Consider the following 27533-nt stretch of genomic DNA (forward strand, 5'->3'; position numbering starts at 1 on the left):
AGGTGGGGGAGGGGGACTTAGACCTGATTTCTCTTTCCCTTTAAATGGAGTTGCCTTACTCAGTAACAACATTATTTCATGTACCAAACGGTCTGCAGCACCACTTCACAAAAAAGGCCAGGCCCCCGAAGGTGTCGGCAGAGAGAGGCGCTGAGCTGAACAAGTCACAAGCAACAGGCATCTTCCAGGCACAGGAGGAAGGTCAGAAGGAGAGGAAGCCACGCTCTGCAGGCCCGGACAAAGCCCTCGCGTCCTCTTCACGTCGCCATGGCAACGCGGGGCCCGGGCCGGCCCGGATTGGTCGGGCCCCGCGCGCGCGGGGCCTGCTGGGAGAGCACGTCCTCGCCGCAGCTCGGCCCGTTTGAACTTGGCGGGCCCGATGCGGGCTGTGGGGCGCTGGCGTGTTGCTTCTCCCCCTCCCGGCATCCGGTTCTCCGCGGACTGCAGGCCCGAGTCGCAGCCCTCCTTGGCCTCCTTCTCTGTCCTCATGACGCGCCCCGACAGGCAGGAGCTGGAGATGGTGACGACGTCTAACTGTTCGTCGCCGCCGCCTCAGAGCTGCAGCGATTCCACCATGTCACTGTTATCTCCCCTCGGCCACCACAGCTTCACGTTTGACGAGGACCACGGTGAGCGTGAGGATGAGGAAGACGTGGACGAAGATGCCTATGACTCAGAGGCCGAGGTGTTGAGCCTGAGAGGAACAGAGTTACAGGGGTGCGCCAGGTAAACCCGAGTCTGCCGGACCGATACAGCTGGTCCCCAAGGTTCCTTAGACCCTCTAAGTACCTTCAGCAGACCAAAACAGTCTCCTATCGTCCACCTCAAAGGCTGAGCAGGCATCTGCATCCTCAAGTGCTACCCTTTCTGCAGAGAGTCCTGGGCAAATTCTTACAGATGACGTGTTTTCTATGATTCTTAGCTCTTTTCCCTGAGAATATAATTGCTGCACTCTCACTCACCTTAAAAACTGAACCGTACATAGTATCGAACACACAAAACTTTGCTTCTATTTCAGAAGTTCTACAAATACTCAGAAAGCCAGATTGTGGACTGCAGAACTCTTGTCCATAATCTTAGTGCCAAATATGTTTTAAGTAGTAGGTTGTAATAGTATAAATAAGAGCTGAAGCACAGAGGTTAGCAATGTCCACGTCAGCATGCAGAGACAAGGTTGTGTCTGATCTGAACGAATTTTCAGTGGAATAGTTATCATTGAATCAAAGAATATTTGAAGCAAAGGGATTATTAAAGCGATCATAATGTTTATTTCTACTGTGATTCATTCAGCAAACATTTATGTTTTGCCACATATTAGTTTAGTTTAGGGGACCATAAACAAGATAGACATGGTTTCTAGTAAATTAAAGCCCAGCTCTATCCACTCATTTTACAGGTAATAAAACTGTGTCACAGAACACAAATAAAAAGTCTGACTCAAAGGCAAACACCTACTTATTAGCAGACCTGGGCCTAATATCGAGGTACTGATCAGGTTCTCTCTTATATAGTATGCCTATTTTGGGGTGTATAGAAATAGGAGCAACAGGGCCTATCACTGCAGGAATATCTAATAATTTAGTTCTATTCTGTGGTAAATGTCATCTTCAGGAATGATTTACAATTTCTGATTGTCAAGCTATATAAGGAACAATACAGGAGATCTAAAAACTTCAGATCAGAGAACCCATGCTTTATGTGTAAGTGACAGGATGGGCCCTTTCTGTATAAGGAATGAATGAATGGAATATGGAACCATAGAAAGTGACCCATACATGGTTACAAACTGAGTCTTTTAAAGATGAGAGGTACATTGGTAGGAATGGAAATCAGGAAGAATAACCAAGCAAGCCACTTGTCCAGGCTGCTTGTAAAAACAAGAAAAAGGCCATTTCTGATTAACTTGATAGACTCAGTGGTGGGAGTCAGGGTTTCAAGAGATCATTTTCATCTGTGCTTTGTAGGGATGAAGGACTTGGTGGGTCTCAGATGTTTTTAAAATGAGTTTTAAAGCTGTGGGAAATACCTTCTGAGCATACCAACAGGACTAAAGAATGTGGACATAGTTTATCAACCTGAGGAATAAATGACTATGAAAAACTATAGCTCAACACTGAGACCCTACATTAGCTTCCATGAGCCAAAATGCTAATCAAATGGAGCCTGCCAAGGGAGGAGCCAGACTTATCTGTGTCTCACCCAAAGCCTGAATGAGCTAATAGGGCTAAGGCGGCTTTAGCACATTTTGTTCCTCATGAGTCAAAAGAATATTGAGGATGTGGGTCTGGAAAGAGATTGCAGAATTGATTAGGTCTTGTGTGTGGCAAGTATCAGATGCTTATTAGGGGCTCAATAAATGTGTGTTGAATGAATTCCTATTTCCCACTTCCTAGAGAACAGATAGATACTATGATTATTTTCAAATGCTTCAGAAAAAACTAGCACTTCTTTCCTTTCCTTTTAGAAGATCTCAGCATTGCATCTAACCATTAGTCGTTTCCCATTGTGGGATGGGATGGGAGAAGACAGCCTGAATCATAGCTCCGCCATTGTTTTGGGCTGTCAGCATCCTCTGTAGAGTACAGAAAAAACCTAGAGCTCTATGGGATTTTGTGCCTTTCTCTGTCCCTTACCAGCTACAACTGATTGTGACATACCGATCGAGTAAGGCTTCTTTGAGACAGACTCAGGCATTGGCTGCACATGATAAATATGTGCTCAAGATTTGTGTGTGTGCTGGGCCTCACGCATGCCAGGCAAGCATTATGCCACTGAACCACACCCCAGTCCCTTAAGATATTTTCAGTATAAGTAGAGCTACACTTAAAGGATGCATTGACCTTCAAGTGTTTTGGCTGGGATTGAGAAGATGTTCAAAGTTGACCTCAGACAAGATAATGAGAAGTATTTTTCTGGAGTTTTTTATAATATGCTTTGGGCTTACTGCTTACCTATTGAATTCTTTTCTGTCTTTTATATAACTACAATTAGGAAAGTTGTGCCTTAATAAGTATCTTGTTATTAGTTCATTATAAAGCTTTTCTTGATTAAGGGTAGAGCTGTACATTTTGAACACATTTGTTAAAATGTTAAGGGAAGAAATACTTAAAGTGTTATTTAAAAAAAAATACTGATTTGATTGATTTCGTTCAACAAGTGTTTCATATTCTAGGCCCTTAGTCAAGACATATTTGGTTTTCTTCCTTCCTTCCCCCCACCTCCCCTGCCAGAACTGGGAATTGAATCCAAGGTACTTACCACTAACCTATATCCCTAAATCTTTTTTTTTTTTTTTATTTTGAGACAGAGTCTTGCTAAGTTGCCAAGGCAGGGCCTCCTGCCTCAGCTTCCTACATTGCTGGGATTACAGGTCTGTGCCTCCACAACCAGCCATGTTCTCTTTCTTTTCTTTTTTTTTTTTTCGGGGCTGGGGATTGTACCCAGGGCTTTGTGCTTGCAAGACAAGCACTCTACCAACTCAGCTATCTCCCCAGCCCTATGTTCTCTTTCTTTAAGAAACTCGTGGCCTGTGGCAGAGGTGGACCAGTGACAGGAAGTTTAAGGCAGTTAATCCAGAAGTTTTTCAGAAAGTTTTCCAGACAATAAGGATAATATCAGAATACGATCTTGAAGGAAGAGTAGGAGTTATAGTAATAATTATAATAAATGGCATATCAGCTGCTTACTGAGGACCCAGAACTGTACTAAGTGCTTTTGCTGCTTCATGCAGTACTACCTTTGAGGTAGCTACTACTGTCATCTCCATTTTACAGATGACAAAACAGAGGATTAAAGAGATTAAAATATGTTCATAAGCCAGGAAGAAGCAGAGAGACTTCATCCCCAGACTGTTTAGTTTACTCACAAAACTAAGCTTTTAATTTGGCTGTATGTGGAGGTAGAGTAAAGGAATTTCAGTTTTAGGTAAAAACTGCAGAGCAGAACACCACAGCATATTTACCAACCCACAGAAGTTCAGCATGACTGAAATGTAGAGTCTGGATCACCCATTGGTGAGAGAAGAGGCAAGGGTCAATTTATGGATGTCAGGCTAAGGAGTTTGGATTTCATCCTGTGGGCAAATGGGCCACTGAAGAACTTCGAGCTGAGAAGTGACATGATAAAAGGATGCATTTGATGATATTGTTGCTAATCTGGCAACAATTTTAGAGAATGATTTTAAAAGGAGGGATAGACACCATTTATGTTCAGAGTGATTGAAAGTTTGGAGAAGAGAATCACTTGAGAAAATAGAAGGATGTAGAATTGACATGACTAGTGATTATATGGGCATGATGGTAGGGGGAAATCGACATGGGGGGAGCAGGTTGAGTCAGAGATTCATATTTCTAGATTAGGTAATTGGGTGGATGGTGGTAACTTTCACTTAGAGATTATAAGAGGATAAGGGGTGGATGATGGAAGATGCTTAGGTTTTGTTTTTTTTTTTTTTTTTTCAGTTACTTAGTTTGATATCTAAGTGGAGCTGTTTGTCAAGTGGTTGGAAATAAAAGTCTGAAACTTAAGATGGAGGTGTGGCCCAGAATAGCTGATCCAGGAATCATCAGAATATAGTGATAGTTGAAGTGGAGAACAGATGAGGTCATTCTGCAAAACTAAAAAGGAAAGATGTGCCTAAGAAATAATATATCACCAATGTCTCTTTTCCACTTAGAATATAAATTCTGTAAAGACATGAATGAGTGAATAAACAATATAGCCAAAAAAAAAAAAAAATTAAGGAAACTGAATCTATGAAGTAGAAAAAATGGCGCAAAGCTGTTGTAAGGAAATTGTTCGTTAGAAGGAACAATGTTGAAGATATAAACAGCTGAGTCTGTATAATAAACTAGTCTCTGTGTTGGGTACTGAACAACCTTTCTTTCCATGAACGCTGATTGTTAAGTTTTCCATAAGTTTTGTGAGGCTTATGTATCCAGCCAAGTCCCTCTATTCTTTATTTACTCATATAGGTAATTTTCTGTGTCCCCAGAAGAGTCAGATTGACAGAAGGTACAAAGTGGAGATGGAGACAATGATAAGAGATAACCAGACTGGGAGAGTTGTGTATACTCTGAGAACTGGCAAAAGTCATAAATCAAAATGTTAAATGTTGAAGGAGAGGAAGACCACAGGGGCTGTGGGTATAGCTCAGTGGTACAGAGTATACTTGGCACACTTGAGGCTCTGGCTTCAATTCCCAGCAACAAAAAAGACAGACAGAAGGGCATATTTTTTTCTTTTTTTTGAATTTGTTCTAATTTGTTATACATGAGAATGCTTTTCAATTTTGTATACAAATGGAGCACAACTTATTTTTCTGGTTGTACTTGAGGCAGTTGCAGAGTCACACCATTGTGCAATCATACATGTAAATAGGGTAATAATGTCCATCTCATTCACCATCCCTCCCACCTCCACACTCCCTCCCCTCCCCTCACTCCCCTCTGCCCAATCCAAAGTTCCTTCATTCTTCCCTAGACACTCACCCACCCCTGCCATTATTGGTCAGCATCTGCATATCAGAGAGAACATTTGGCCTTTGTTTTCTTGGAGCATGATATTTGATATTCTCCAACTCTGGCCATTTACCTGCAAATGCCATAATTTCATTCTTCTCTAAAGCTGAGTAATATTCCATTGTGTATATGTACCACATTTTCTTTATCCATTCATTGTTGAAGGGCATCTAGGTTGGTTTTATAGTTTAGCTATTGTGAATTGAGCTGCTATAAACATCCATGTGGCTGTATCTATATCAAAAACAATTTGAAATTTAAAGAAAAGTAAAAGGAATATAAAAAACTTTTATTCATCCTTCACCCAGAGTCCCTAATTATTAGCATATTTGCTTTTTATCATTCTCTCTATTACTTTTTTCCTATACTATTTAAGGGAGGGAAAGGGAAAGGTCTGCCCTAGGATTTGATTAGGGTTATGTGAATATTTTGGGGTGTGGGTGCTGGAGATACAGTTCAGTGGCATGTTCAAGGCTCTGCGTTCAACCCCTAGTACCCCACACACACATACAAAAGATTATGTATAGTAGTAGTAATTAGTGATTAGTTGTCTAGATAGAATTTTTAGGAATAAAAAAAATTAAAATCTTAGGAATAAATAATTTCCTCAAATGACCTTGAGGCAGATAGGTTGGGTTCTAGTTATTCCATTGGGTTTTAAAATAATTTGATTTTTAAAGGGGATGGCATAACTAAATGAGAAACTCAAAATTATATTTCCTTTTCATGATTTTTTAATATTTTTTCCTTATATAATTAACTTTTTAAAAAACAGTATTGAAAATATGTTGTTGAATTTTGTTTTCATCGTATAGCTAAATGATTTTTGAAGCGTTTCATGTACAATTTCTACAGTATTCCTTCTTTCATAGCAGTAAAGTTGAATCAGAAGATAATCAAGAAGAACAGAAACAGGTGCCCTTACCAGAAAGCAGCCTGACACCATGGGAGGTGTGGTTTGTTGGCAAAGAAAAAGAAGAACGTGACCGGCTGCAACAGAAAGCTCTAGAGGTAAAACTAGACAGTGTTTTTTTTATTTGATACTAAGCTCACAGAGCAGAGTTGCTCTTGTAAATTAAAATGTTAATGTCATTGTTCCTGAAAACAGTGTGTGTGCATTTGTTTGTATTTGTTTACTATATCAATTTTAATAGATCTAATTATAGATGCAGTACGTTCATTAGAAGGACATTTGGAAAATATACGTAAACACAATTAAGAAAATGAAAAACTGTCAATTTCACCACCTAATGGTAATCTTTGTTAATATTATGGAATACAGTCTTCCAGATTTTCTTCTATGTAAATTTTTAAAATAAAAACAATCATCCTAGGTATCCACAGAGGATTGGTTCCAGGACTTTCTTGGATTCCAAAATCTGCAGATGCTCATGTCTCTTCTATATAAAGGCATAATATTTGCATTTAACCTATATATATCTTCATATATACTTTAAATCTTTTCTAGATTACTCGTATTACTTACTACAATGTAAGTACTAAATAAAGTAGTTATTATACTGTATTGCTCAGGGCATAATGACAAGAAAACAATGTGTCCCTGTCCCTGTTTAGTACAGGCACAGTATTTTTGATCCATGCTTGATTAAATCCATGAATGCAGAACCCGTGGATACAGAGGGCCGATTATATGTACAAATGTATATATATAGAGTAAGACACAGTGGAATTTTGCACTTAACTTAGGTAAATTCAACTATATAATCAGGGAAAGTTTTAAGAAAGAAGAGAAAAACTGAAATAGAGATAGGAATCTAATCTTTTGTCTCCGAAAGAGCACATGCCCTAGAAAGAGTATGTGCTGACAGTGGGAATCTGCTGATGTTTCTAGGTGTTTCTGCCTTTCTTAGGGACATTTCTGGGTATATAATTTTATTTTTTTGAACTCCAATTATCCAAACTAAAAAAAAAAAAAGTTTAGATACATTTTCACACAAATCCTTTCTTCTTTGAACTCTTTGTTATTCAGAACCTAGCAACTAAATAGATTTGTATAATTTGGCATCCTCTAAACTTCCTATCCAGACTCACTATCTGATTTCTTTTTATCTAGTCACAGAAATGGTGAAAGATATTTCTTGTTTTTAATGAAATAGTTTCAAACTCTTTTTCAATCTGTTCTTTTCTGCCTGTTACATTATTAATATATTTCCATATCTTTTTTTTTTTTTTGGATTGGCATATAATGAAATAGTTTCAAACTCTTTTTCAATCTGTTCTTTTCTGCCTGTTACATTATTAATATATTTCCATATCCTTTTTTTTTTTTTTTTGGATTGGCATTGGGGATCTAACCCAAGACTTTATACTTGCTAGGCCAATACTCTACCACTGAGCTATACTCCAGCCCTCATTAAATATCCTTCAACATCACTTTTAAAATGATTACCTATTATTAAAGTATATTTAAAATTTATTTGTATATATTAAGATATAGTTAACTGGTACACTATGGTTGGATATTTCAGCTTATTCTAGTCTGAATAACCGTGTTGTCATAAAAATTATGGAGACTAAAACTTGCATTTTCTTTGCCCCTTTATGATCTTCCTTGAAATTTTTCATATTAGTTTTGAAACTAGTTTTATTTCTGTGATGGATTTTTATCCAGCTAGGCAGTCACCTGTTCAGGAGACTTGTCATGATTCAAATGATTGTGGAAATTAGTACATTATGCCATTTCCCTTTTACATGACACTTTGTATTCTAGAATACAAATTTATTTCTGGAACAGTACACTGAGAGTAGTACTTATTTCCTCTTAGCAAGGCACAGGGCTTGAAAAAGACTTTGTGGTTTGGTGTCAGCCAGGCTTAATAAAAGCCCTTGTTCTAGCTTTTTAGCTGGGTAATCTTAGCCAAAAGTTATTTAGACTTTTGTACTTCAGTTTCCCCATCTGGATAAGATGCGAAAAAATAGTACCTGTCACAGGATTTTTGTGAAGATTAAATGAAACAAAATATAAAGATGGCTGATTTCTATCATTGTTATTCGTACTCTTCTGAAAGTTTTTTTTTTAAGATTTGTTTTCAAAATTAATGTTTGTTCTTGAGACTGCAAACTCTTCCTGTACCTCTGCTTCAGATTTTAACATTACTAGTTATATTAACATTACTAGTTCCAATGTTTAGTGCAGTGGCTTTGTTTTCTTTTTTCTTTTTTTTTTTTTTCTGCTTCTTTTTTTCTTGGAGTGCTGGGGATCAAACCCAGGGCCCTGTACATGCTAGGCATGAGTTCTACCACTGATCTTCACCACCAGTCCTTGTATAGTGTTTTTGAAAAATATTTGTTCACAGTGAAAAATCTGTTTTTTTCATGTTGCATGTAAATGTATGCATAAATGTGTATTTACATATATATTTGAAATAATATCTTAATTTATTCAAAACCTGGTATTCTTTTTTTATGAAAGTCAATTATAATCTGTTAAATTGATTTTAGACTCAATTTGGAAAAACACTGATATAGTAAGTTAGAGGTAAAGTGCAGAGTTCATTTGTGGTATTTTTCTAGCCACTGTAGAAGTCACTTGTAAGGAGAGTCACTTCAAGTTGTTGTTAGTATATAAGTTGATTAAATTACAGAAAATTAATAAGAGAACCTGGACTCTGGAGTCATATGGAACAAAACTGAAATTTTAACTTTGTGACCTTGGGAAAGTTATTTAACTTCTCTTGGCCTCAGTTTCTTCATCTACAGGCCAGATGTTAGAAAGGCAATAGTGGAGTGGTTGGTGCCATATTTCCTACATTCAAAACTTACACTTTGGGCAAACCCTTAACCTTTTAGCCTCAATTTCTTTGTCAGTGAAAGTGGAAGAGTAATATTTACCTCATAGTATTGTTATGAGGGCTAAATGAATATCAGAACATGGCCTACTACGTAGGAAGAACTCAATTCAAGTTAGTTATTATGTATGAAGTATTAATAACTACTCTGAAAATTTGTTTTGAGAACAGATTAAAAATGAATATAAAGCCCTTACCACAATGATTAAGGATATAGCAGGTTATAATTATTTGTATGAAGTAAAGCCTTTTCAGGTTTTGAGTAGTTTGACATTTCTTATGATTACTTCGTTACTTAACTGAAGCAATTTAAGATATTTTTGCATGAATCTTACCTATCAGTCATGTCAAAGAATCTTACCTATCAATCATAACATATGGGCCAACTACTCAACATTTTATTAGCTTATTTTGAGCTGTTATGGTCTTTATAAATTTTTTTGAGTGAAAATTTATTTAATTTTTTTTTCTTTTAAAGAATGCTGCTGACAACTGACATAGCTATCTGCAGAAATAATGTTTAACTTTTTTCACCCAGCAGGTGTAAATTGAAGGTACTTCCATTTGGGGTAGGATCAATTTCTTTGCAGGATATATGAGTGACATTTGGTGCTTAGGGGACTAATGATATTGGTAGAAAAAAATGAAGAATTAGAAGATGGCTTATCATCATAAACTTCAGCCAAAATCTATTTGGATTTACATGCCTTTCTCTTTATTTCCTAAGTCATGCTATCCCTTATTTTTCTGTCCTTATTTACTGTATTCCCTAATTTGTTTACAAACTGTGTCATTAGAAGCACAGATTTTTGACCATAAGGCATGGTTCATTTCAGATCCCTATTAAAGCTAGGAAGCATGAAGACCAGAGTAGTAACTTTGCCAAGGTTTCAGTTAGTTGAAGAGCTGGAACTGTTATTCAGTTCTTTTGACTTCTAATTCATGGGCTTTTCCCACAATATCAAGAAATATTTTAGAAAAGAATAGATCAGACTTAGTATTTGCTTTTGAGCTTATTTTGGCTTTCTTACTTTCTTCCTTCATTTTAAAGGACATTTTTTGTTCTTTTACTTTTTTATTTATTTATTTATTTTTGGTAGCAGGGATTGAATATAGGGACACTTAACCACTGAGCCACATCCCCAGCCCTTTTTTGTATTTTATTTAGAGATAGGATCTCACTAAATTTCTGAGTGCCTTGCTAAGTTGCTGAGGCTGGCTTTGAACTTATGATCCTCCTACCTCAGTCTCCTGAGCTGCTTGGATTACAGGCGTGCACCACCATGGCTGGCTTAAAGGAAAATTTATTGGATAGTTGAGTCATTAAAAAGCTCATTCCCATTCATAAATTTGACTTCAGGAACAGACATTTAGATTTGTTTCAGACATCTCTGTGAGGTTGAGTTAAAAAAAAATTATTTTAACCCTTTATAGTTACCCAATTAAAAATGGTTATACATTTTTAACTGTTGTTGAGATGATGAATATAGTCAACATTGAAAATTAACATTGATGTTATGAAAAGCTAGCACATTGGTTTTGTAGGTTATTAAATGTATTTATATTTTTATTATTTAAAATAATTCTTTAGTTCTCCTAAATTCTCTGTGGTCTTTGGCTAATTCTAATTTTTAACATTTGACTTAACATTTTAATATAAATTCATTCAAAATTGTAAAAAATTGTTTATTTTGTGACTAGTCCAGGTACTTTTTCTTCCTGTTTTTTTTTTTTTTTTTTTAAACCTCACCATTTTATCTCTGGTATTTAATTAATCATTCCTTAAAGAGGGAATAGGGCAGGATATAGAATTGATGAAACTCAAAATTGTCAGGTTTTTTGTTTTTGTTTTTTGTTACATTCAGTAGTGAAAAATTCTTTGAAAGAGGGCAAAATGTATTGAACTAATAATGCATGTTTAGGATCCTCTTTGGAGTTTGGTTTTCCATAATCAAATGTTTACTCTATGGGAAAATAGCTATAATCCTGTTGAAATTCAGTAGTGTACCAGAAGACCAGGTGGCAGTCTTTGGAAAGAAGATTCCTTCTGTCCTGGAGAAGGCCTGCCTTGTTGGTGAAGAGATGGAGCCATTCAGCATAGGAAATTCTAAGGAGTTAGCCTTGGAAGAGAAGGGTAGTTGACTGAGAATGTGATATATATTCTGGGTAGGCAAGTACTTGAACAGACATTCTGAGAATATAGCACTATTTAGGTCAGTGGTAGCATTTTCTAGGTACTTTTGAACCTTTTCTTCTTTAACCCTTGTATCACATTAACTAAAATTTGGCAATCATAAAATAGAAGTACAACATCTTAATTTTCCCCCCTTTTGAGTTACATGAAGACTCTTTAAAAGGTATATAAATATAATCAATCATGTTTAATTGTACATTTAAACTTTTCTTGAAAATTTAGAACCATTTTGGAAAATTTTGAATGAATAGTTGTCAGCTTTATATCTACTCTTTTACTACACGTATGTTTATACACACATATATACACATATATACACACATATGCATATCTGCGTGCACGTGCATACACACACACACACACCCACACACACACACACACACACACTGTGTTTCTCTCTTGTTTTCTGGCACAAGTTTAGACTCTTCCCCTTATAAGATATACTGTGGTAACTTTCTAGTCAGTCTCCCTCAGAATAGTACTGATTATTTCAAACTCAGTCTTCAGCCTTTATCATTAATAGCTCTAAATCATCCCTTTTGACTTGTATTCTACATCATAGTGTTCAGTTTACTCTGCCTGTCTCAAAAAAACCCTCTTTCCATCTCAAGAGGAAATTAGTACCACACTCTAATTATCATCCCCACCCCTGCTTCTTTTAAAGTCATCACCTCACTGTTATAAGAAACTGCTCATGCCGGGTTTCGTGGTGCATGCCTGTAATCCCAGCCACTCATGGAGGCAGGAGGATCCCGAGGTCAGAGCCAGCTTCAGCAACAGCGAGATGCTAAGCAACTCATTGAGACCCTGTCTCTACACAAAATACAAAATAGGGCTGGGGATGTGACATAGTGTCCCATGCCCCTGAGTTCAATCCCTAGTCCAAAAAAAAAAAAGAAACTCTTCATTGCTGACTATACTGCTCATTTCTCCTTGTCTTCCCTTTTCCTTCTTTTCTCCAAACTCCTGTTTTTATACACAGTAACTCATAGTATAATACTTTATTCTTTGGTATACAGAGAAAAAGCTTAGATGAGAGACTTCTAGGATTTCATCTTTATATACATATGTATATGTGTGTGTGTATATATATATTATATATATATATATGTATGTGTGTATCTCAGTTCTTGTTAGTTCTATAACAGGCACTCCATTAAAGTGTATTGAGTGAGTAATCAAGGAATAATAGCTTTGAGGTAGTGAAGAATCCTTAAAACCAAGCTGGATTTTTGTTTTGTGGGGAATTGTTTTTAAAAGTTTGAAGATTTTCTAAGTGAGATAGGGCAACTATTTCCTATGCAGTGGAATTTTAAGATCAGAGTTCATGGAAAACAGGTATCTTCTGATCAGTTATTCTAAAGTGCAGAAAAATATGTTCTTGCTGTTGACTTTTATCTTCATATAAGACACTGGAATTAACCTGAGAGTTGGAAAATTATCCTTTCTCAGTACCACCTATGTCCATGGAGGTAAGTGTTTGAGAAGGGAAGGATGGGGAGGAGAAAGAGGGACCAATGGAAGATACATAAATGTATCTGATTATTAATGTCTAAGGAAAGAAGAAAACTAACAGGTAATTATGGTTGTAGAGTCCTAGAGAAGTCTAGTTTGAACAGCTTTCTCAACTAATGCCATAATTTAGCTGATGAGTGACAGAGTGGTGGCATTCAACTTGTAGTTTTATTTGGCCACACCGTCCACATTCTTTCTCCTGAGGAAATGCCCAGACGTGTAGATTCGAGTGACAGCAAGGCAGTTAAATAATCTGGGGTATGAATGTGGTTTTGTTTTATATCCCAGCAGCTATAAAATCAGTGAAGAAAACTCTGGATTCTTTTTTTTTTTTTTTTTTTCCTCTATGGAAAGCTGAATACCTTCTTTACATTTCTTCTTTGGTGTAACTCTGAATTAAAATTTTAATTTAGGGATTACTTAATTCCTATTCTTTATCTTCATCAAGAATCTTGAAGCTTTTTATAACTATAAAAAAAAAGTTGCAATTCTCTTGAGCTACTGCCAGTAGCTTACAGTGGTGCCAAAATTTATGTGTGGGAAAGTTGATTTCAATGAGGGTAATTTAGCTGAAGTTTAGTCTAAGAAACTAGTGTTTTGCTGCCAAGCAATTATTTGCATTTCTAAAAAGTGACTTATACTTTTTACCAATGCTTTCTTTCATTGTAGACTAGTTACTTAAGTTATTGTCAGTAGTGGTATATGCTCTATAATGGAAACTATATTCTTGTTTAATTTGGTTAAGCTCAGCCTTTTTTAAAATACATGATTTGGGTACTTCCATTAAACATTGCCTTTTGTTTAAATGAAATCCACAGGAATTAAATCAACAACTAGAAAAAAGAAAAGAAATGGAAGAACGTGAAAAAAGAAAGATAATTGCTGAAGAAAAGCACAAGGAATGGGTCCAGAAAAAGAATGAACAGGTAAAGAGAAAAAAGTGCATACACATATATTGACATCTATTTTGCAAAGTCTTTCTTCCAATTACTCCTTAGCTAGGTTTTTCTTAAATTTCTTTTAGATTCTTTCTTCTTTGGGGTTTTGCTTTTGTTTTTTAACCCCTATTCTCATGAATATTTATCAAGTCTCTGTCTTCTGCCCTTTGCCCCCGCCCCCCTTTTTTTTTTGGTACTAGGGATCGAGTCCAGGGGTGCTCTACCACCGAACTACATCCCTCTCTTTTAATTTTATTTTGAAACAGGGTCTCACTAAGTTGCTGAGGCTGGCCTCTAACTTGCCATTCTTCTGCCTCAGTCTTGTTGAGTCTCTGGGATTAAAGGCATGCACTACTGAGCCTGACTGCCCTCTAATTTTGTTCATATCTCTCCCTGTGTCCTTCACTAGTGTCTACCTGTAGTCACCAAGTCTGAATCTTTTTTTTCTTCAAATATTGTTTTTAGTTGTAGATGGACACAGTACCTTTATTTATTTATTTATTGGTGGTGCTGAGGATTGAACTCAGTGCCTCACACATGCTCGATGAGTGCTTTACCACTGAGCTACAACTCCAGCCCACCAAGTCTGAATCTTTAGACCTGATTTTTCTGAGTCCTGGATTTTTATCCATTAGTTCGGCAGGCAAAAAGAAAAAAGAAAAAAAAAAATGCTTTTCCCCATTCCTCTTCATAGAATCTTTCACATTTCTCCTTTATTTCTATTACTTCTGTGTCTTCAGTCACCTAAGCATAATAATAATTCTTCTGTTGCTCCTAAACATCCCCTCCTTTACTATATATAATTGTTGCCTCCCTGTGACTATTTTCTGAATGGTCTCATTACTTTCTTCAACTTTATTGTTTACTTTTCCACCCTAGGATATAAGCTCTATGAGATCAGGAATTTTACTTCTTTTGTCAGCTCTCTAGCAGCTGATCCATACCACACATTAGAGATACCCAGAAATAGTTGTTGAATGAATAAATCCATCCTGTGTGTCTCTGCCAGATTAATCTTTGCTGAAGAGGTTTGACTGTCATTCTTTAATTCAAAAAAAATATTTTTCATATCCCACACCTGCACTATCTTCTGACTGAGATTTTTAACAACTCTATACTGACTGGTTAAAGACCCTCCGTTCTATTCTCTGAGCCAAACTGTCATTTAAGCCACATCTCCCATCTGTAATTTCCTTTAGTTTATGCTGTTGCTTCTTACTTTGATTATTTAGGGAGCATGCACAAGATAATTATGGCCCCATCTTCTTGGAGTGTTAATTTTACTGGAAATTTTTTGAGAGGAAAATGTTATATTTTTATAGTAAAGCAAACATAGGTATATAAAGAAGTAGAGTAAAACATAAGTTTTATTTTATTTTCTGAACTATTTGGTGAGCAAACCCAGGGCCTTGCACATGCTAGGCAAACCCATTCTGTGTTTGAGCTTAACCCAGAGCCCTAAATTTTACATTATTTTTAAGATACAAATAGATTTCCTAGAAATCTTGAGCTTTGGGCTGTACTACCCAGCCCTCAGGAATATGTATCCTTTTTTTTTTTTTTTTAATTTTTAATTTGTTCTAATTTGTTGTACATGACAGTAGAATTGAGAAATTTTGAGAATACTTTTTACTGTTTTTCATTTCCTAATTTTTACATAAACAATATTTTATGAGAATGGAATCTCATCATATCCTCTACTTTTACTTTTATCATCCAATTCTAATTATTTTCTACATGCAGATGGACTGTTTACATGTTAGAGATTCTTTCCTGTGCATCTTTGTTCAATTTATATTACTTTTTTAGCACTTTATCATATGCTGCTTTGTATTATGTATATGTTTTATAAAAAAAGAAAAAAATACCTGTTTTGTATTATGTATATCCCTTTTCTTCCCTTGTAATTTTAAGATCCTTGAGAACAAGAAGTATTTTTTATTTTGTTTTTTATTCTTTACAAGACTTAGCATAATTCTTTATATATAGTGAGTATTTGTTTATTGAATGAATGAATGAATTTCCTTTTTTCTTTTTTTCTTTTTCTTTTCTGCAGTGCTAGGGATCAAACTCAGGATTTCACTCATGCTGGACTTTACCACTGAGCTCATATTCCTATCCCTTCTTTCAATTATTTATTTATTATTGTCATTATTATTATTATTACTTTTTAATTTGTAGTGCTAATTGAATCCATGGCCTCATACATGTTAGGCTAGCACTCAACCATTGAGCTATCCTTCATATCCCTACTTTCAATTTTAATACATTCATATGTTGGATCATACATTAGAAATTTTAAAATAGCTGGGCATGGTGGCACATGCCTGTTGATTCCAGCTGCTTTGGAAACTGAGGTGGGAGAATCACAAGTTTGAGGCCAGTCTGGGCAATTTAGTGAGTCCCTGACTCAAAATGAAATAAAAAAGAGCTGGGAGGAAGGTGTAGCTCTGTGACATAGTGCTTATCTAGCATGCATGAGAGTTTGAGTGGTATCCTTAGTACTCTGCCCCCCAATTTAAAAAAAATTATTCTGTTGTCAATTTGTTTTCTATTGTGATTTTATATGTTTAGAATGATACTGATTTTATAATTAAAGTCTTATTTTATGAGTTTAGATAAATGCTCAAATTATAGGACAAAGTTTTAAATTTTTAATTATAGTTTTTGTCCTTACCTATTGTTGAATTTGATGTCAAGTGATATTATTATGAGTACCAAATAATTTCAGTAAGTTGAAGATAACATAACCTTCATCATATTGGTATTATAGAAAGGAAATTGATTAGGAGGTGTGTGTGTGTGTGTGTGTGTGTGTGTTTTAAAACCGTAAAAGGATTTGATCCTTACTTCAGAAATCAATTACTATGGATTGTGTTTGTTTACTTCATCCCCAAAAAGAGTACTTTGTGAATAAATGTCAAAATCAAAATAGTTCTGTATGACCATTACAAAATTTGGGGTGATACCATTTTGAAGTTTATAACTATATAAAAATAGTTCTCCGTGTATAGTGTGCTCTCTCCTCTAAAAGCTTCTCTTATCTTCTAACTCCATTAAGCTAATTTTACCATGCCAATCAAACATAATTGTTGTTTTTCTAAGAATGTAAGATACTGCTGAGGGACATATGATATATATTCACTCTTTTAATTAGTGGTAGTAGATCTAATCCAATTATTTTTGAGGAAAAAAAAATTCTTTTGGAGGGAAGTAGCTTGCCATGACATAAATCACTAATTATTACAGGCAAAATTCCATAGGTTGAGAATGATTGAAAGATGAACCCTGAAAAATTAATTTACCTATTCTGCAGCATTCTTGTGCATGTTAAAGAATAATTGATCACTCCTTTTTTTTTCCTTAAGAACCTTCAGATTTCTTATTCAGCCTTAGTTACATTTACCTATATTTGTAAAGACTGCTCTCCTGGTTCTTCTCTTCCTGTCTGGCATCTAGCTTTCTGTTTACATTTCATGGTGTGTGGTCCTCTGCTGCCTCCAGCTTCATTCACATTTTAGTTGTATCCGTGGCTGCTATTTTCTCTAAGTCATTTTCACTGTGTTCTATCAAAAAATCAGACAAAAAGAATTTATGTATCCATTAGCAAAATTGCTTTCTTCTAATAAGACTGTAAATTGTGAAATCCTTTTAAAACAACTGGCTTGTCTCATCGTTACACTTAATATTTGTGTTGCTATGCTAGTTTATTTTCCAGATTATTTTACACATTAATACATATTTTGCAAAAGGTCTTTACTTTCAGTATTTTAAAAAGTTATTTAAAATAAAATTGTTTTTAATTCTCAAAACACAGATAATTTGTTTAAAAGACTAATTCAAGTCAATAAGGTGTACGATTAATAACACTCTTATCAGTGTATCATTCATGCTTTCAACAAATGTTTACTTAACTTTATCTATGTGCCAAGCAGACCCTATTAGAGGAATTAAAATAGAAAGTCAGAAACTTCAAATAGTCAATTGTTGTTCATTTCTTTTACTTGTAAGAAACAAAGGGTCTTTTGGGGCACCATTTTAGGAAAGGAAGATTTATTGTTGTTCTCTGTGGTATTAAACCAGTGTGCTAGAAAATCTGAAGCCACTAATACCTGGCTGCTCTCTCTGTAGCAGTGACTGTTCTGACTGCCTGCTCTGCAATAAAATATACTTATTTTGAGTTTATGAGTTTTGACAAAGGTATGTACTTGTTTAATTAATAAGCACCACAGTCAAGATAATAGAACATTTTCATCACCCCAGAAAGTTCCCTTTACATTTAATCCCCATTCTGTTCCCATAGGCCAGTCCCAGCTTTAAGGATCCTAGTAATATTTCTATTCTGTAATTTCATAAAAGGGAAGTGAAAGAATGTCTAATCTTTGTATTGGACTTCTTTTTTTTTTTAAATGTATCCTGATATTTCATATATTGTTGATTCCTTTTTATTGCTGTGTAGTCTTCTGTGGAATAGCACAAATTGTTTATCCATTCACTATTTGATGGTCAGTGGATTGTTTTCCATTAGGAGATATTATGAATGAAATTCTATGACCATTTATATATGTCTTTTGTGGACATTTGTTTTCATTTGTCTTGGGTAAATGTTTAGGAGCTGAATTGCTGGGCTATATGGTAAGTATGTATGAGAAATTGCCAAAGTATTTTCTAAGGTGCTTACATTTTATATTCCCATGGCTATTGTATGAAAGTTTCACATGCTTTACATCTTTGGGAAATGTTGTATTGCCAGTCTTTCATTTTAGTCCTTCCAGTGTGCATGTAGTGTATGCCATTGTTTTAATTTTCATTTCCCTGAGATCTAATGATGTTTAGCATCTTTTTATAAGTTCATTGTATTAGTCTTTCAGGGATGCCATAACCACAGACTAGGTGGCTTAAACAACAAAGTTTTCTCACAGTCCTGGACACTGGAAATCAAGATGAAGGTGTCTGTATGTTTGGATTCTCCTTTGGCCTCTGGCCTGCAGATGGCTTGTCTTCTGGCTTTTTCTCTCTGGTGTCTTTTCCTCTTCTTAAGAGGACATCAGACTTATTGGATTAGGACCTCATTTAAATTTGATTACCTCTTGGGAGGTCCTGTCTCCAGATACAGTCGCACTGGGAGTTAGGACTTCCACATAGGAGTTGCAGGGGCACAATTCAGTTTATTATACTTATTGACCATTTTTGCCTTTTTTTTTAATTGCTGGGCTGGAGATAGAACCCAGGGTTTGGAACATGGCAGGGAAGCACTCCACGACTGAGTTACATTTGTCGTTAGCTTCTTTTGGATTTGTTTTGTGTTGGTTTAAGTCTTTTGCCCATTTTTGAAAGGGTTGTATGACTTCTTACTAAGATGTAAGAATTCAGGGCTGAGAGTGAAGCTCAGTGGCAGAGAGCATGCTTAGCAGGCCCTGGGTTCAGTCCTCAATAAGCCCCCTTTCCCTGCCAAAAGACATGTAGGAATCACTCTTTCTTTCTTTCTTTCTTTTTTTTTTTTTTTTTTTGAGATGGGCATCTTTCTGTGTTACCCTGACGGCCTTGAATTCCTGGGTTTGTCAAATGATCCTCTTGTCTGAGCCACCCAAGTACCTGGGAATATGGGTGCACATGACATTGTTTTTTGCTCTAAGTGAATTTCATACATTTTACTTTTTCTTTTTTTTTTTTTAAATGTGGTGCTAGGAATTGAACTCCAGGGCCTCACTTAGGCTAGTCTAGCAATCTACTAATGAGCTAACCCCTAGTCCTAGAATTCTTTTTATGTATATATATATTGTTTTTTTGTAACAACATTGAACCCAGGGTCACTTTTTAACTACTGAGCCACATCCCCAGCCCATTTTTTATTTTTTTATTTTGATACAGGGTCTTGCTAAGTTTTTTTGTGCTTTGCTATATTGCTGAGGCAGTCTTTGAACTTGTGATCCTTCTGTCTCAGTCTCCTGAGTCGCTGGGATTACAGGTGTGTGCCACCACAAATGACCCATTTAATTTTTCCTAATACTCTATTTTGAAGAGCAGAATTTTATCTCCTTCCTTCCTTCCTTCCTTCCTTCCTTCCTTCCTTCCGTCCGTCCGTCCGTCCGTCCGTCCGTACTGGGATTTAACCTAGGTACAGTTTACCACTTATCTACATCACCATCCTTTTTAATTTTTTTTATTTTGAAATCGTCGCTAAATTGTATAGGGCCTCCCTAAGTTGCTGAGACTGGCCTTGAACTTGCAATCCTCCTGCTTCAGCCTCCCTAATCACTGGGGTCATAGGCATGTGCCTCTGTGCCATATTTTATGGTTTATGGTTGATATGTCTTTATTTAAGAAACATTGTCTAGTTCAAGGGTATAAATTATTCTTCATTGTTTTCTTCTAGAAATTTTATAACTTCAGCTTTACCGGTATGTGTATTTTGAGTTCATTTTAATATGTGGTATGAGATAAAGGTCAGGGTTTATTCGTTTGCATACAGATATTTAATTGTTCCACTGTTAATTGAAAAGATAATCCTTTCCCTATTAAATTACCTTGGCACTTTGTTTAAAATTAATTGACCATATATATACAGATCTATTTCTGAATTCTATTTTCTTCTGTTGATTTATATTCTGTGTCAGTTATTACAGTTCTGTAATTCTCGAATTCATAGTTTTTAAAAAATAGATAATGTAAATCAACTTTTGTCTCCTTTTCCAAACTTAGTTACTCTGCAACTTTCTATATACAAGTTAGAATCTGCTTATCAGTTTTTTATTTATGCCTCCTTGAATAGTGCCTGGCACGATTGGGATTGTATTAAATGCATAGATTGTTTTGGAGAAAACTGTTCTTAGTAGTATCAAATTTAAAGTCTAGAAATATGTTTTTTCTTTCCATTTATTTCTTATTTAATTTATCAGCAATTTCATTTAGTTCTTAATGAATGATGGTATTGTACATCATTTGTTACATACATTTCTAAATATTTCATATTTTAGGCTGTAAAGCAGTTATTTTGCCTTGTTTCTGATATTGTCTTGTAATTTAAAATAATTATGTAGTCATTTAGTATTATTTCTATCTTAAGTGTACATTACAATCTACCAGTGAAGCTATCGGAAACTGGAGTACTTTGTGGGAAATTTTTAAATTTTGAATTGTTTTATAATAAGTGTTTATTCAGATACTATTTCTTCTTGAATTCGTTTTGAGAAGTAGTATGTTTTAAGGAGTTTTGACATTTTCACTTAGGTTTAGGTTTTTGGCATAATATTATTTTTAGCACTCTTTCATTTTGAAGTCTGTGTGATCTGTAGTGGTCTGCTATTTACTGTGTGACCTTAGGCAAATTACTTACCCTCTCCTGCCTTCCTTTCCTACTTTGTAAAATAGGATAATAATAGTACCTACCTCATACTAGTATTGTAAGAATTAACTGACAATCCATATGTATACTAAAGTATGTAGAATAGCGAGAGGTATGGTTACCACTTACTAAGTGTTAGTTTCTGTCATTGAAGACATTGTAAGGACGTTGATGAGGTTATGGAGGAGAGTCATAAGTCACACAGATTAAGTGAGATATATTCCAATACCATTTTCAGTTTGTAGATTTTCTGCCATTGAGGAGTAATTAAAATCCAATATTGTTCCAGTGTCTATTGAGTTTTTGTTATGAAAGGATTCCCTTTCACAGCTATTGACTGCTCAGCAAGAAGGAAATATAGCAACTTGAGGAATGGTGCAGGCCCTGCAAGACCTGCTTTTCCTGCACAGCACTGGACAAGACATATATTGTATGTAACTGATATTTGTTAATTGCATACTAATTTACATTATTTTATAAGATGCTTTCAGGGAAGGACTTTCTCTTTTTGGATCATATTTCTTTGCTCCTTAAAGACTGATACATATGGTATTTGTATTCCATATTCTTTTTATACCTTTCATATTAGTTGATAAAGAGAACTAGCCATGCCATTGTTTATTTAGAATTTAATTACAGTTGGTAGGTTATGGTCTGAGTAAGGAGAAGAAAAGCATTGAGTTTATATTATAAAAACAATTATTTTTTTTCTTAAGGGCCAGGTCATAAATATTTTAGGTTTTCTGCCCATATAGTCTATATGGTAACTATTCATTTCACTATTGTACAAAAGAAACCATATGCAAATATACAAGCAAAATGGGTTGTCCATACTTCTGTAAAATATCATTTACAAATACAGGTGACCTGTGGACTGAATTTGATGTTTAGGCCTGTTTGCCAGCCTTTGATCTATATAAAATGCTATAGGTAAAGATTTGCCTGTTTATGTCCTTACATGCACTACTCAGTAGGCATTATTCATCTGAACTCTATAACTCACTTTTAGTGAATACTTAGCCAAGTATTTGTATTGACAAGTTGTCTGTCCAGGAAATGTGTACATATGTGAGGGTAAACATCAGTTAAAAATACTAGGATTCATCAGTCTAACAAATAGTAATATTTATTCACTAATTTATTTAAAGAATCTTTATTGAGCACCTAGTTTACTCAGCACTATCCTGGTCTCAGGTATCATTGGTGTGCAAGATCTTTGTCAGTGTCCTCATGAAACTTGCAGCCCAGCAGTAACTACCTGTTACTGACATTGAACAGGTAATTGCAGTATGTTATATGTTCTCATAAACCACATTGTGCCAACCACTATAATACCACCTATTTTAAGAATAACAGAAGTTTAGAAAATGATTGCATATAATAGTCCTTCCTTACGTGAAGATAATTATAGGTATTTCAATTAAAATTTCTCTATTTTTATTTAAGAAAAGGAAAGAAAGAGAACAAAAAATGAATAAAGAAATGGAGGAAAAAGCAGCAAAGGAACTGGAGAAAGAACATTTGCAAGAAAAAGCAAAAGAAAAATATCAAGAATGGTTAAAGAAAAAAATTGCTGAAGAATGTGAGAAGAAGAAGAAAGAAAAGGTATTTTTATTAAAGTGGCCAGTTAGAATATATGGTTTTGGCGTTTATGTGTGCCAACTGTATTTTAGAAAAAAGTATATAATTAGAAAATTGACAGTATAGTAGCATACAGTAAATAGATGAAACTGCTTATTTGTATTATGCTGTTTAATATGAATATGTATCTGTGGTTTCCTTACATTGAGAAATTTTAATAAGCCTATATATTTTTCAGTCATATTCAAAATGGTTGTTAGTTGTTTTAAATATTCTTCAATATACTTTTATGTAGTCATATTGCTATATTGTAAATGATTATTTTTAAAAAAATGGTAAATTGCTTTTTATTCTTGGGTTTGATATCTTATTGTTGTTCAGAGGTGAACACCTTAATATCACATCCCTGATCATGTTCAGTTTTACTTTCAAATTATGAAAATGTAATTTAGTATCGTGGCCAGTAAGCCATTGGGAGGAGAAGCAACTGGGAGGAAAAAATCAGTAGATTTGAATGGAATGTTTAGTTCCAGAATATCCTTGGAAATGCTTTGGTCTTGTCATTTTAAGGAAAAAGAAAAACAACGGCAAGCCGAATTACAGGAGAAAAAGGAAATTGCCGAAAAAAAGTTTAAGGAATGGTTGGAAAATGCAAAAAATAAACCTCGTCCATCTGTAAAGAGCTATGGTTATGCCAATGGAAAACTTACAGGTTGGTTTTTATGTTATGTGGCTTACATAAGTATGGTTTGCAGAAGCAAATTTTATACATTTTGTTTCTTTTTCATAGAAATAGAAACTTATAAATTTTTTTCTTTCAAATTACTATTTTTTAGAAAATTATACTATGTTGGTAGGAATTTATTTATTCTCCATAAGTAATATGTATATATCTGATATATGTATCTTAAAGGTAAATGGTTGCAAAACTGCAAACTTATACTTTAAAGCAATGAGTTCTAAAACTAGGAAGTAAGTAAAATTCTCAGGGATAGAGTTGTAGTTCAGTCATGGAGCATGTCCTTAGCATGCATAATACCCTGGGTTCAATTGCCACCATACCTGGAAGTGCTCATATGTTCTTGATAAAGCCTTATTCAGAATGTGTTTAAGGGGTCATCTTCCTGCCCTTCTTCTAATTTCTCTAAGGCAGAGCTTCCAACACCTTTGTCACACTCTTTTTGCAGGGCAGAATACTAGATAGCACAGGACCAAACAGAACCAATTGGCCTTTAGGCTTGGTCTGATGATAAATGACATTGCGTGGTTTTCTTTGTGCTTTTTGTTGAAAGCTCATACCTTGATGACAGCTGCCTTCACTTGTTTAAATGATTTATTATTAAAAATACTCCCATTCTGTTTTGTTCGCACAATAGAACATAGTCCAGACTTTGTTTTGACCATCTTGGTGAAGTGTGTGTTGACATATCTGTGCAGTCAAAGTGGGCTGCCAGGGTCTGAAAGACACATTCCTGATGTCAGGATTAGGCCTCTCTTGTATGTCATAGAGGTCATCCATTATATCCATTAATCCATTTTAGCTACTGAGGATGGCTTCCTCCTCCTCCTCCTCCTCCTGCTCCTGCCCGCTTCCCTCCTTCTTCCCTGCCACCTTGTTACCCTCCCTCCCCGTCTCTCTTGTTTGAAAAAAAGGGCAATAAGCAGTGATTTTAACTTAATGATTAGATAGTAAAGCTAAGACTTTAGGTGGGAATATACATATTTACTAGGAATTAATTGCTAAAATAATGGACTGTTTCATCAAATTATTTTGCTTTTCTAATGAGTTTAATTTATTGATTCTTTTTAGTTCTACGTGACAGTATAATTCATTTTGATATAATTATACAAGCATGGAACATATCTTATTCTAATTAGGATCCCATTCTTATGGATGTACGTGATGGTGTATTTATATAGGTATATAGGAAAATTATTTTGAATTCATTCCACTATCTTTCCTTTTCCTATCCCCCTCCCTTCTTTCTAATAAACAACATATTTACAAGTGCTGTACTTCTTTTAAGTCTTTATTCTTTATTCTGTCATTTTTATAAATTATGAAATAAAGGAATTTGTGTACCTACAGTGACTGAAGGATTTGAAGATGATTTACAGAATATTCTTCCTTCACACAGTTATTGTTGTCAGGCATCACAATTCTTTAAACACCAGGTTCATCAGAAGGATGCTCTCTAATTGGTAATAAAAATTACACTGATTCTGTGAAATCTTATTAACTTGAATGAATAAATCAGAATTCAGTGGTTCTAAACAAGAATCTTGATTCACTTTAGCTACATATGCAAAATAAATTTTTCTGTAAACTTTAGTCTCTGACAGGGGGAAACTAGTTCACAAATAAGTTATTTCCTAGACAGTGTTAAGAAAATGAAGGTTTCATTTAATTTAATGGTTCTGAAATTAATTCCATAGTGAAACCTTTGTAGACATTATTATTTGTATAGATATTAACAATATTATTTGGGTTCTCAGCATTGTTTTTGTATAGGTTTTAACAATATTGTTTGGCTTCTCAGAATTATCTTCTACTACAGCATTTACTATATTTATCTTTTACTACATTTACTAAATTTACTGTTTTTAAAAAGTATTCAGATTAGCTTGGTGTATCAGAGATATCTTGCCTTTTTGACATTTTAACATTTTCTAGGAATTTTAAAATAAGTAATTGTTCTCAAGAAGTTTTTTGTTTTGCTTTGTTCTGATTTTTCAATGATAGGTTTTTACAGTGGAAATTCCTATCCAGAACCAGCATTTTATAATCCAATTCCATGGAAACCAATTCATATGCCACCTCCCAAAGAAGCTAAGGATGTATCAGGAAAGAAGAATAAAAGACCTGTGATAAGTCAGGCACACAGGTCATCATCTCTGGTAATTCATAAAGCCAGAAGCAATCTTTGCCTTGGAACTCTGTGCAAAATGGAAAGATAGTATGTATGGGAAATACTGTGCTTTTACCGAAAGCTATTTAAGTTTGAAATCAAACATTTTTTTACCTCTAAATCAGCAACGTAGTATTTGGTGTGATTATTGACATACTATTTTTTGTATTTTATATGGAGTCTTTAGGGTTAATTGAGAAAGGTATTTTTTACATTTTGGCTTTTCTTTTAAGATTGATCTTGGCATATTGTTTTACATGATAAGTGAATGAATATCTAACAATTGTGCTTATGTTTAGTTTGTATTAAAACTACACTGTAATACTCATAAAATCAAAGTTTTTTCCTGCATTATTTCATACTCTATATTGTTTGCTGATGTTTTCTGATGTTTAAGAACATAATAACATTAAGATTAATTTGTCCAAACAAGCAGTTTTAGACTGCATGCTTTTCTAAATGGGTTAGAAACCAAGAGTAATCAAAAACAGTCTTTTTTGATGGCTTTTGGTATACTTTTCCCATTTAGATATTTTAAAAACAACTCAGTAAGTTTATTTTGTAACACAGAAATCAAGAGTTGGGATTTCAACGGAAAACCTAAATACATTGTTTTGTGCTCTGCATCTTAGATTGATGTATCATAATCTTAATACTTAGTAATATTGTGCTTTATTTTGTAAAAATTCTTCTACGTTAATTGTAATTCTTTGCTAGCTTTGAAATTAGGATTATCAGTGCATTATTTTTAATATTGAAATGTTAAATGTTAAGTTCTATGTTACTGAGGTTGAAATCACAGATCTTATTAATAAACACATTTTAAGGATGAAAGTTGAAATGATTACTAAAATAGCACACAATTCTTATTAAATTTTACAAGTCTGTATCCTTTTTAGGAAAAGCCTGTTATCTCTTTTAGGGGTGGAGCAAGAAATGAAAATTTGTTCATTTGAAGGTGATTTCTATTTGGAAGATATTCCATGTTTTTGCTAGATTAGCCAAACCTGCCAAGTTTCTGGTGATAGGGTAGTGTGTTGGACAATGCAAGGACAACAGAATTTTTGAAGGGTGTTTGTATAATCACAACTTTAGAAAAACACACTTCTAAGGAGAGAAAAATTTGTTAGTAATCACTAGGATTTGTTTAGTCAAAATGTTGGCGAGATTTAGATTTAGTTGTTTTGTTTGTTTGTTTTTATGCAGTGCTGAGGGCTGAACCCAGGGCCTCACACTCACTAAGTGCTGAGTTATGTTTCTGACCCTTGTGACCATTGCTCATACTTTTTAGAACTCCTGAGATAGTGAAACTTTCAGATAATCGTTCTTTTTGAGCACATTTGCTTTTATAGAGAAAATGTAGAATTTTCCAGGGTAGAAATATTCTTCTGTTAAAAAATACACATGCAAAATTGCCTTTATATAATGTGTGTGTGTGTGTGTGTGTGTGTATCTGGATTCCTGGGGGTTTTAGATGTGGTCATTATATCTAATAAACCTGTTTCACAGCTGAGATTAACTGTTACAACTATTTTAGCAAGACTTTTCATTCAGTCATTAATAATTTTAGTGTATATCCTGAGTTCAGTAGATTTCAGTAGTTTGAATTTTATTTTATTTTATTTTATTTTATTTTTTTTAAGTACTGGGGATTGAACCCAGAAGTGCTTCACTACTGAGGCACATCCCCAGCCCTTTTAATTTTTTTATTTTGAGACATGGT

The 27533-nt window shown here is 34.7% G+C and overlaps 1 protein-coding gene across 1 annotated transcript; it reads left to right on the plus strand.

Annotated features, from left to right (window-relative positions):
• Positions 1-191: 191 nt before the first annotated feature.
• Positions 192-27260, plus strand: CCDC34 (coiled-coil domain containing 34). Its single transcript, XM_079101884.1, has 6 exons — positions 192-726; positions 6392-6530; positions 13856-13963; positions 22767-22925; positions 23472-23613; positions 25645-27260. Exons 1-6 carry the CDS (start codon positions 380-382, stop codon positions 25857-25859), a joined length of 1110 nt encoding a protein of 369 aa, XP_078958010.1. The 5' UTR covers positions 192-379; the 3' UTR covers positions 25860-27260.
• Positions 27261-27533: the final 273 nt, after the last annotated feature.

Source organism: Sciurus vulgaris (genome assembly GCF_902686455.1).
Source record: "Sciurus vulgaris genome assembly, chromosome: 11".
Lineage (NCBI taxonomy): Eukaryota > Metazoa > Chordata > Mammalia > Rodentia > Sciuridae > Sciurus > Sciurus vulgaris.

Coding starts and splice junctions, on each gene's coding strand:
- CCDC34 (XM_079101884.1), top strand. CDS start 380: ATGCGGGCTGTGGGGCGCTGGCGTGTTGCTTCTCCCCCTCCCGGCATC. Junction 6,531..13,855: donor TGCAACAGAAAGCTCTAGAG/GTAAAACTAGAC, acceptor TGAAATCCACAG/GAATTAAATCAACAACTAGA. Junction 22,926..23,471: donor AGAAGAAGAAGAAAGAAAAG/GTATTTTTATTA, acceptor TGTCATTTTAAG/GAAAAAGAAAAACAACGGCA.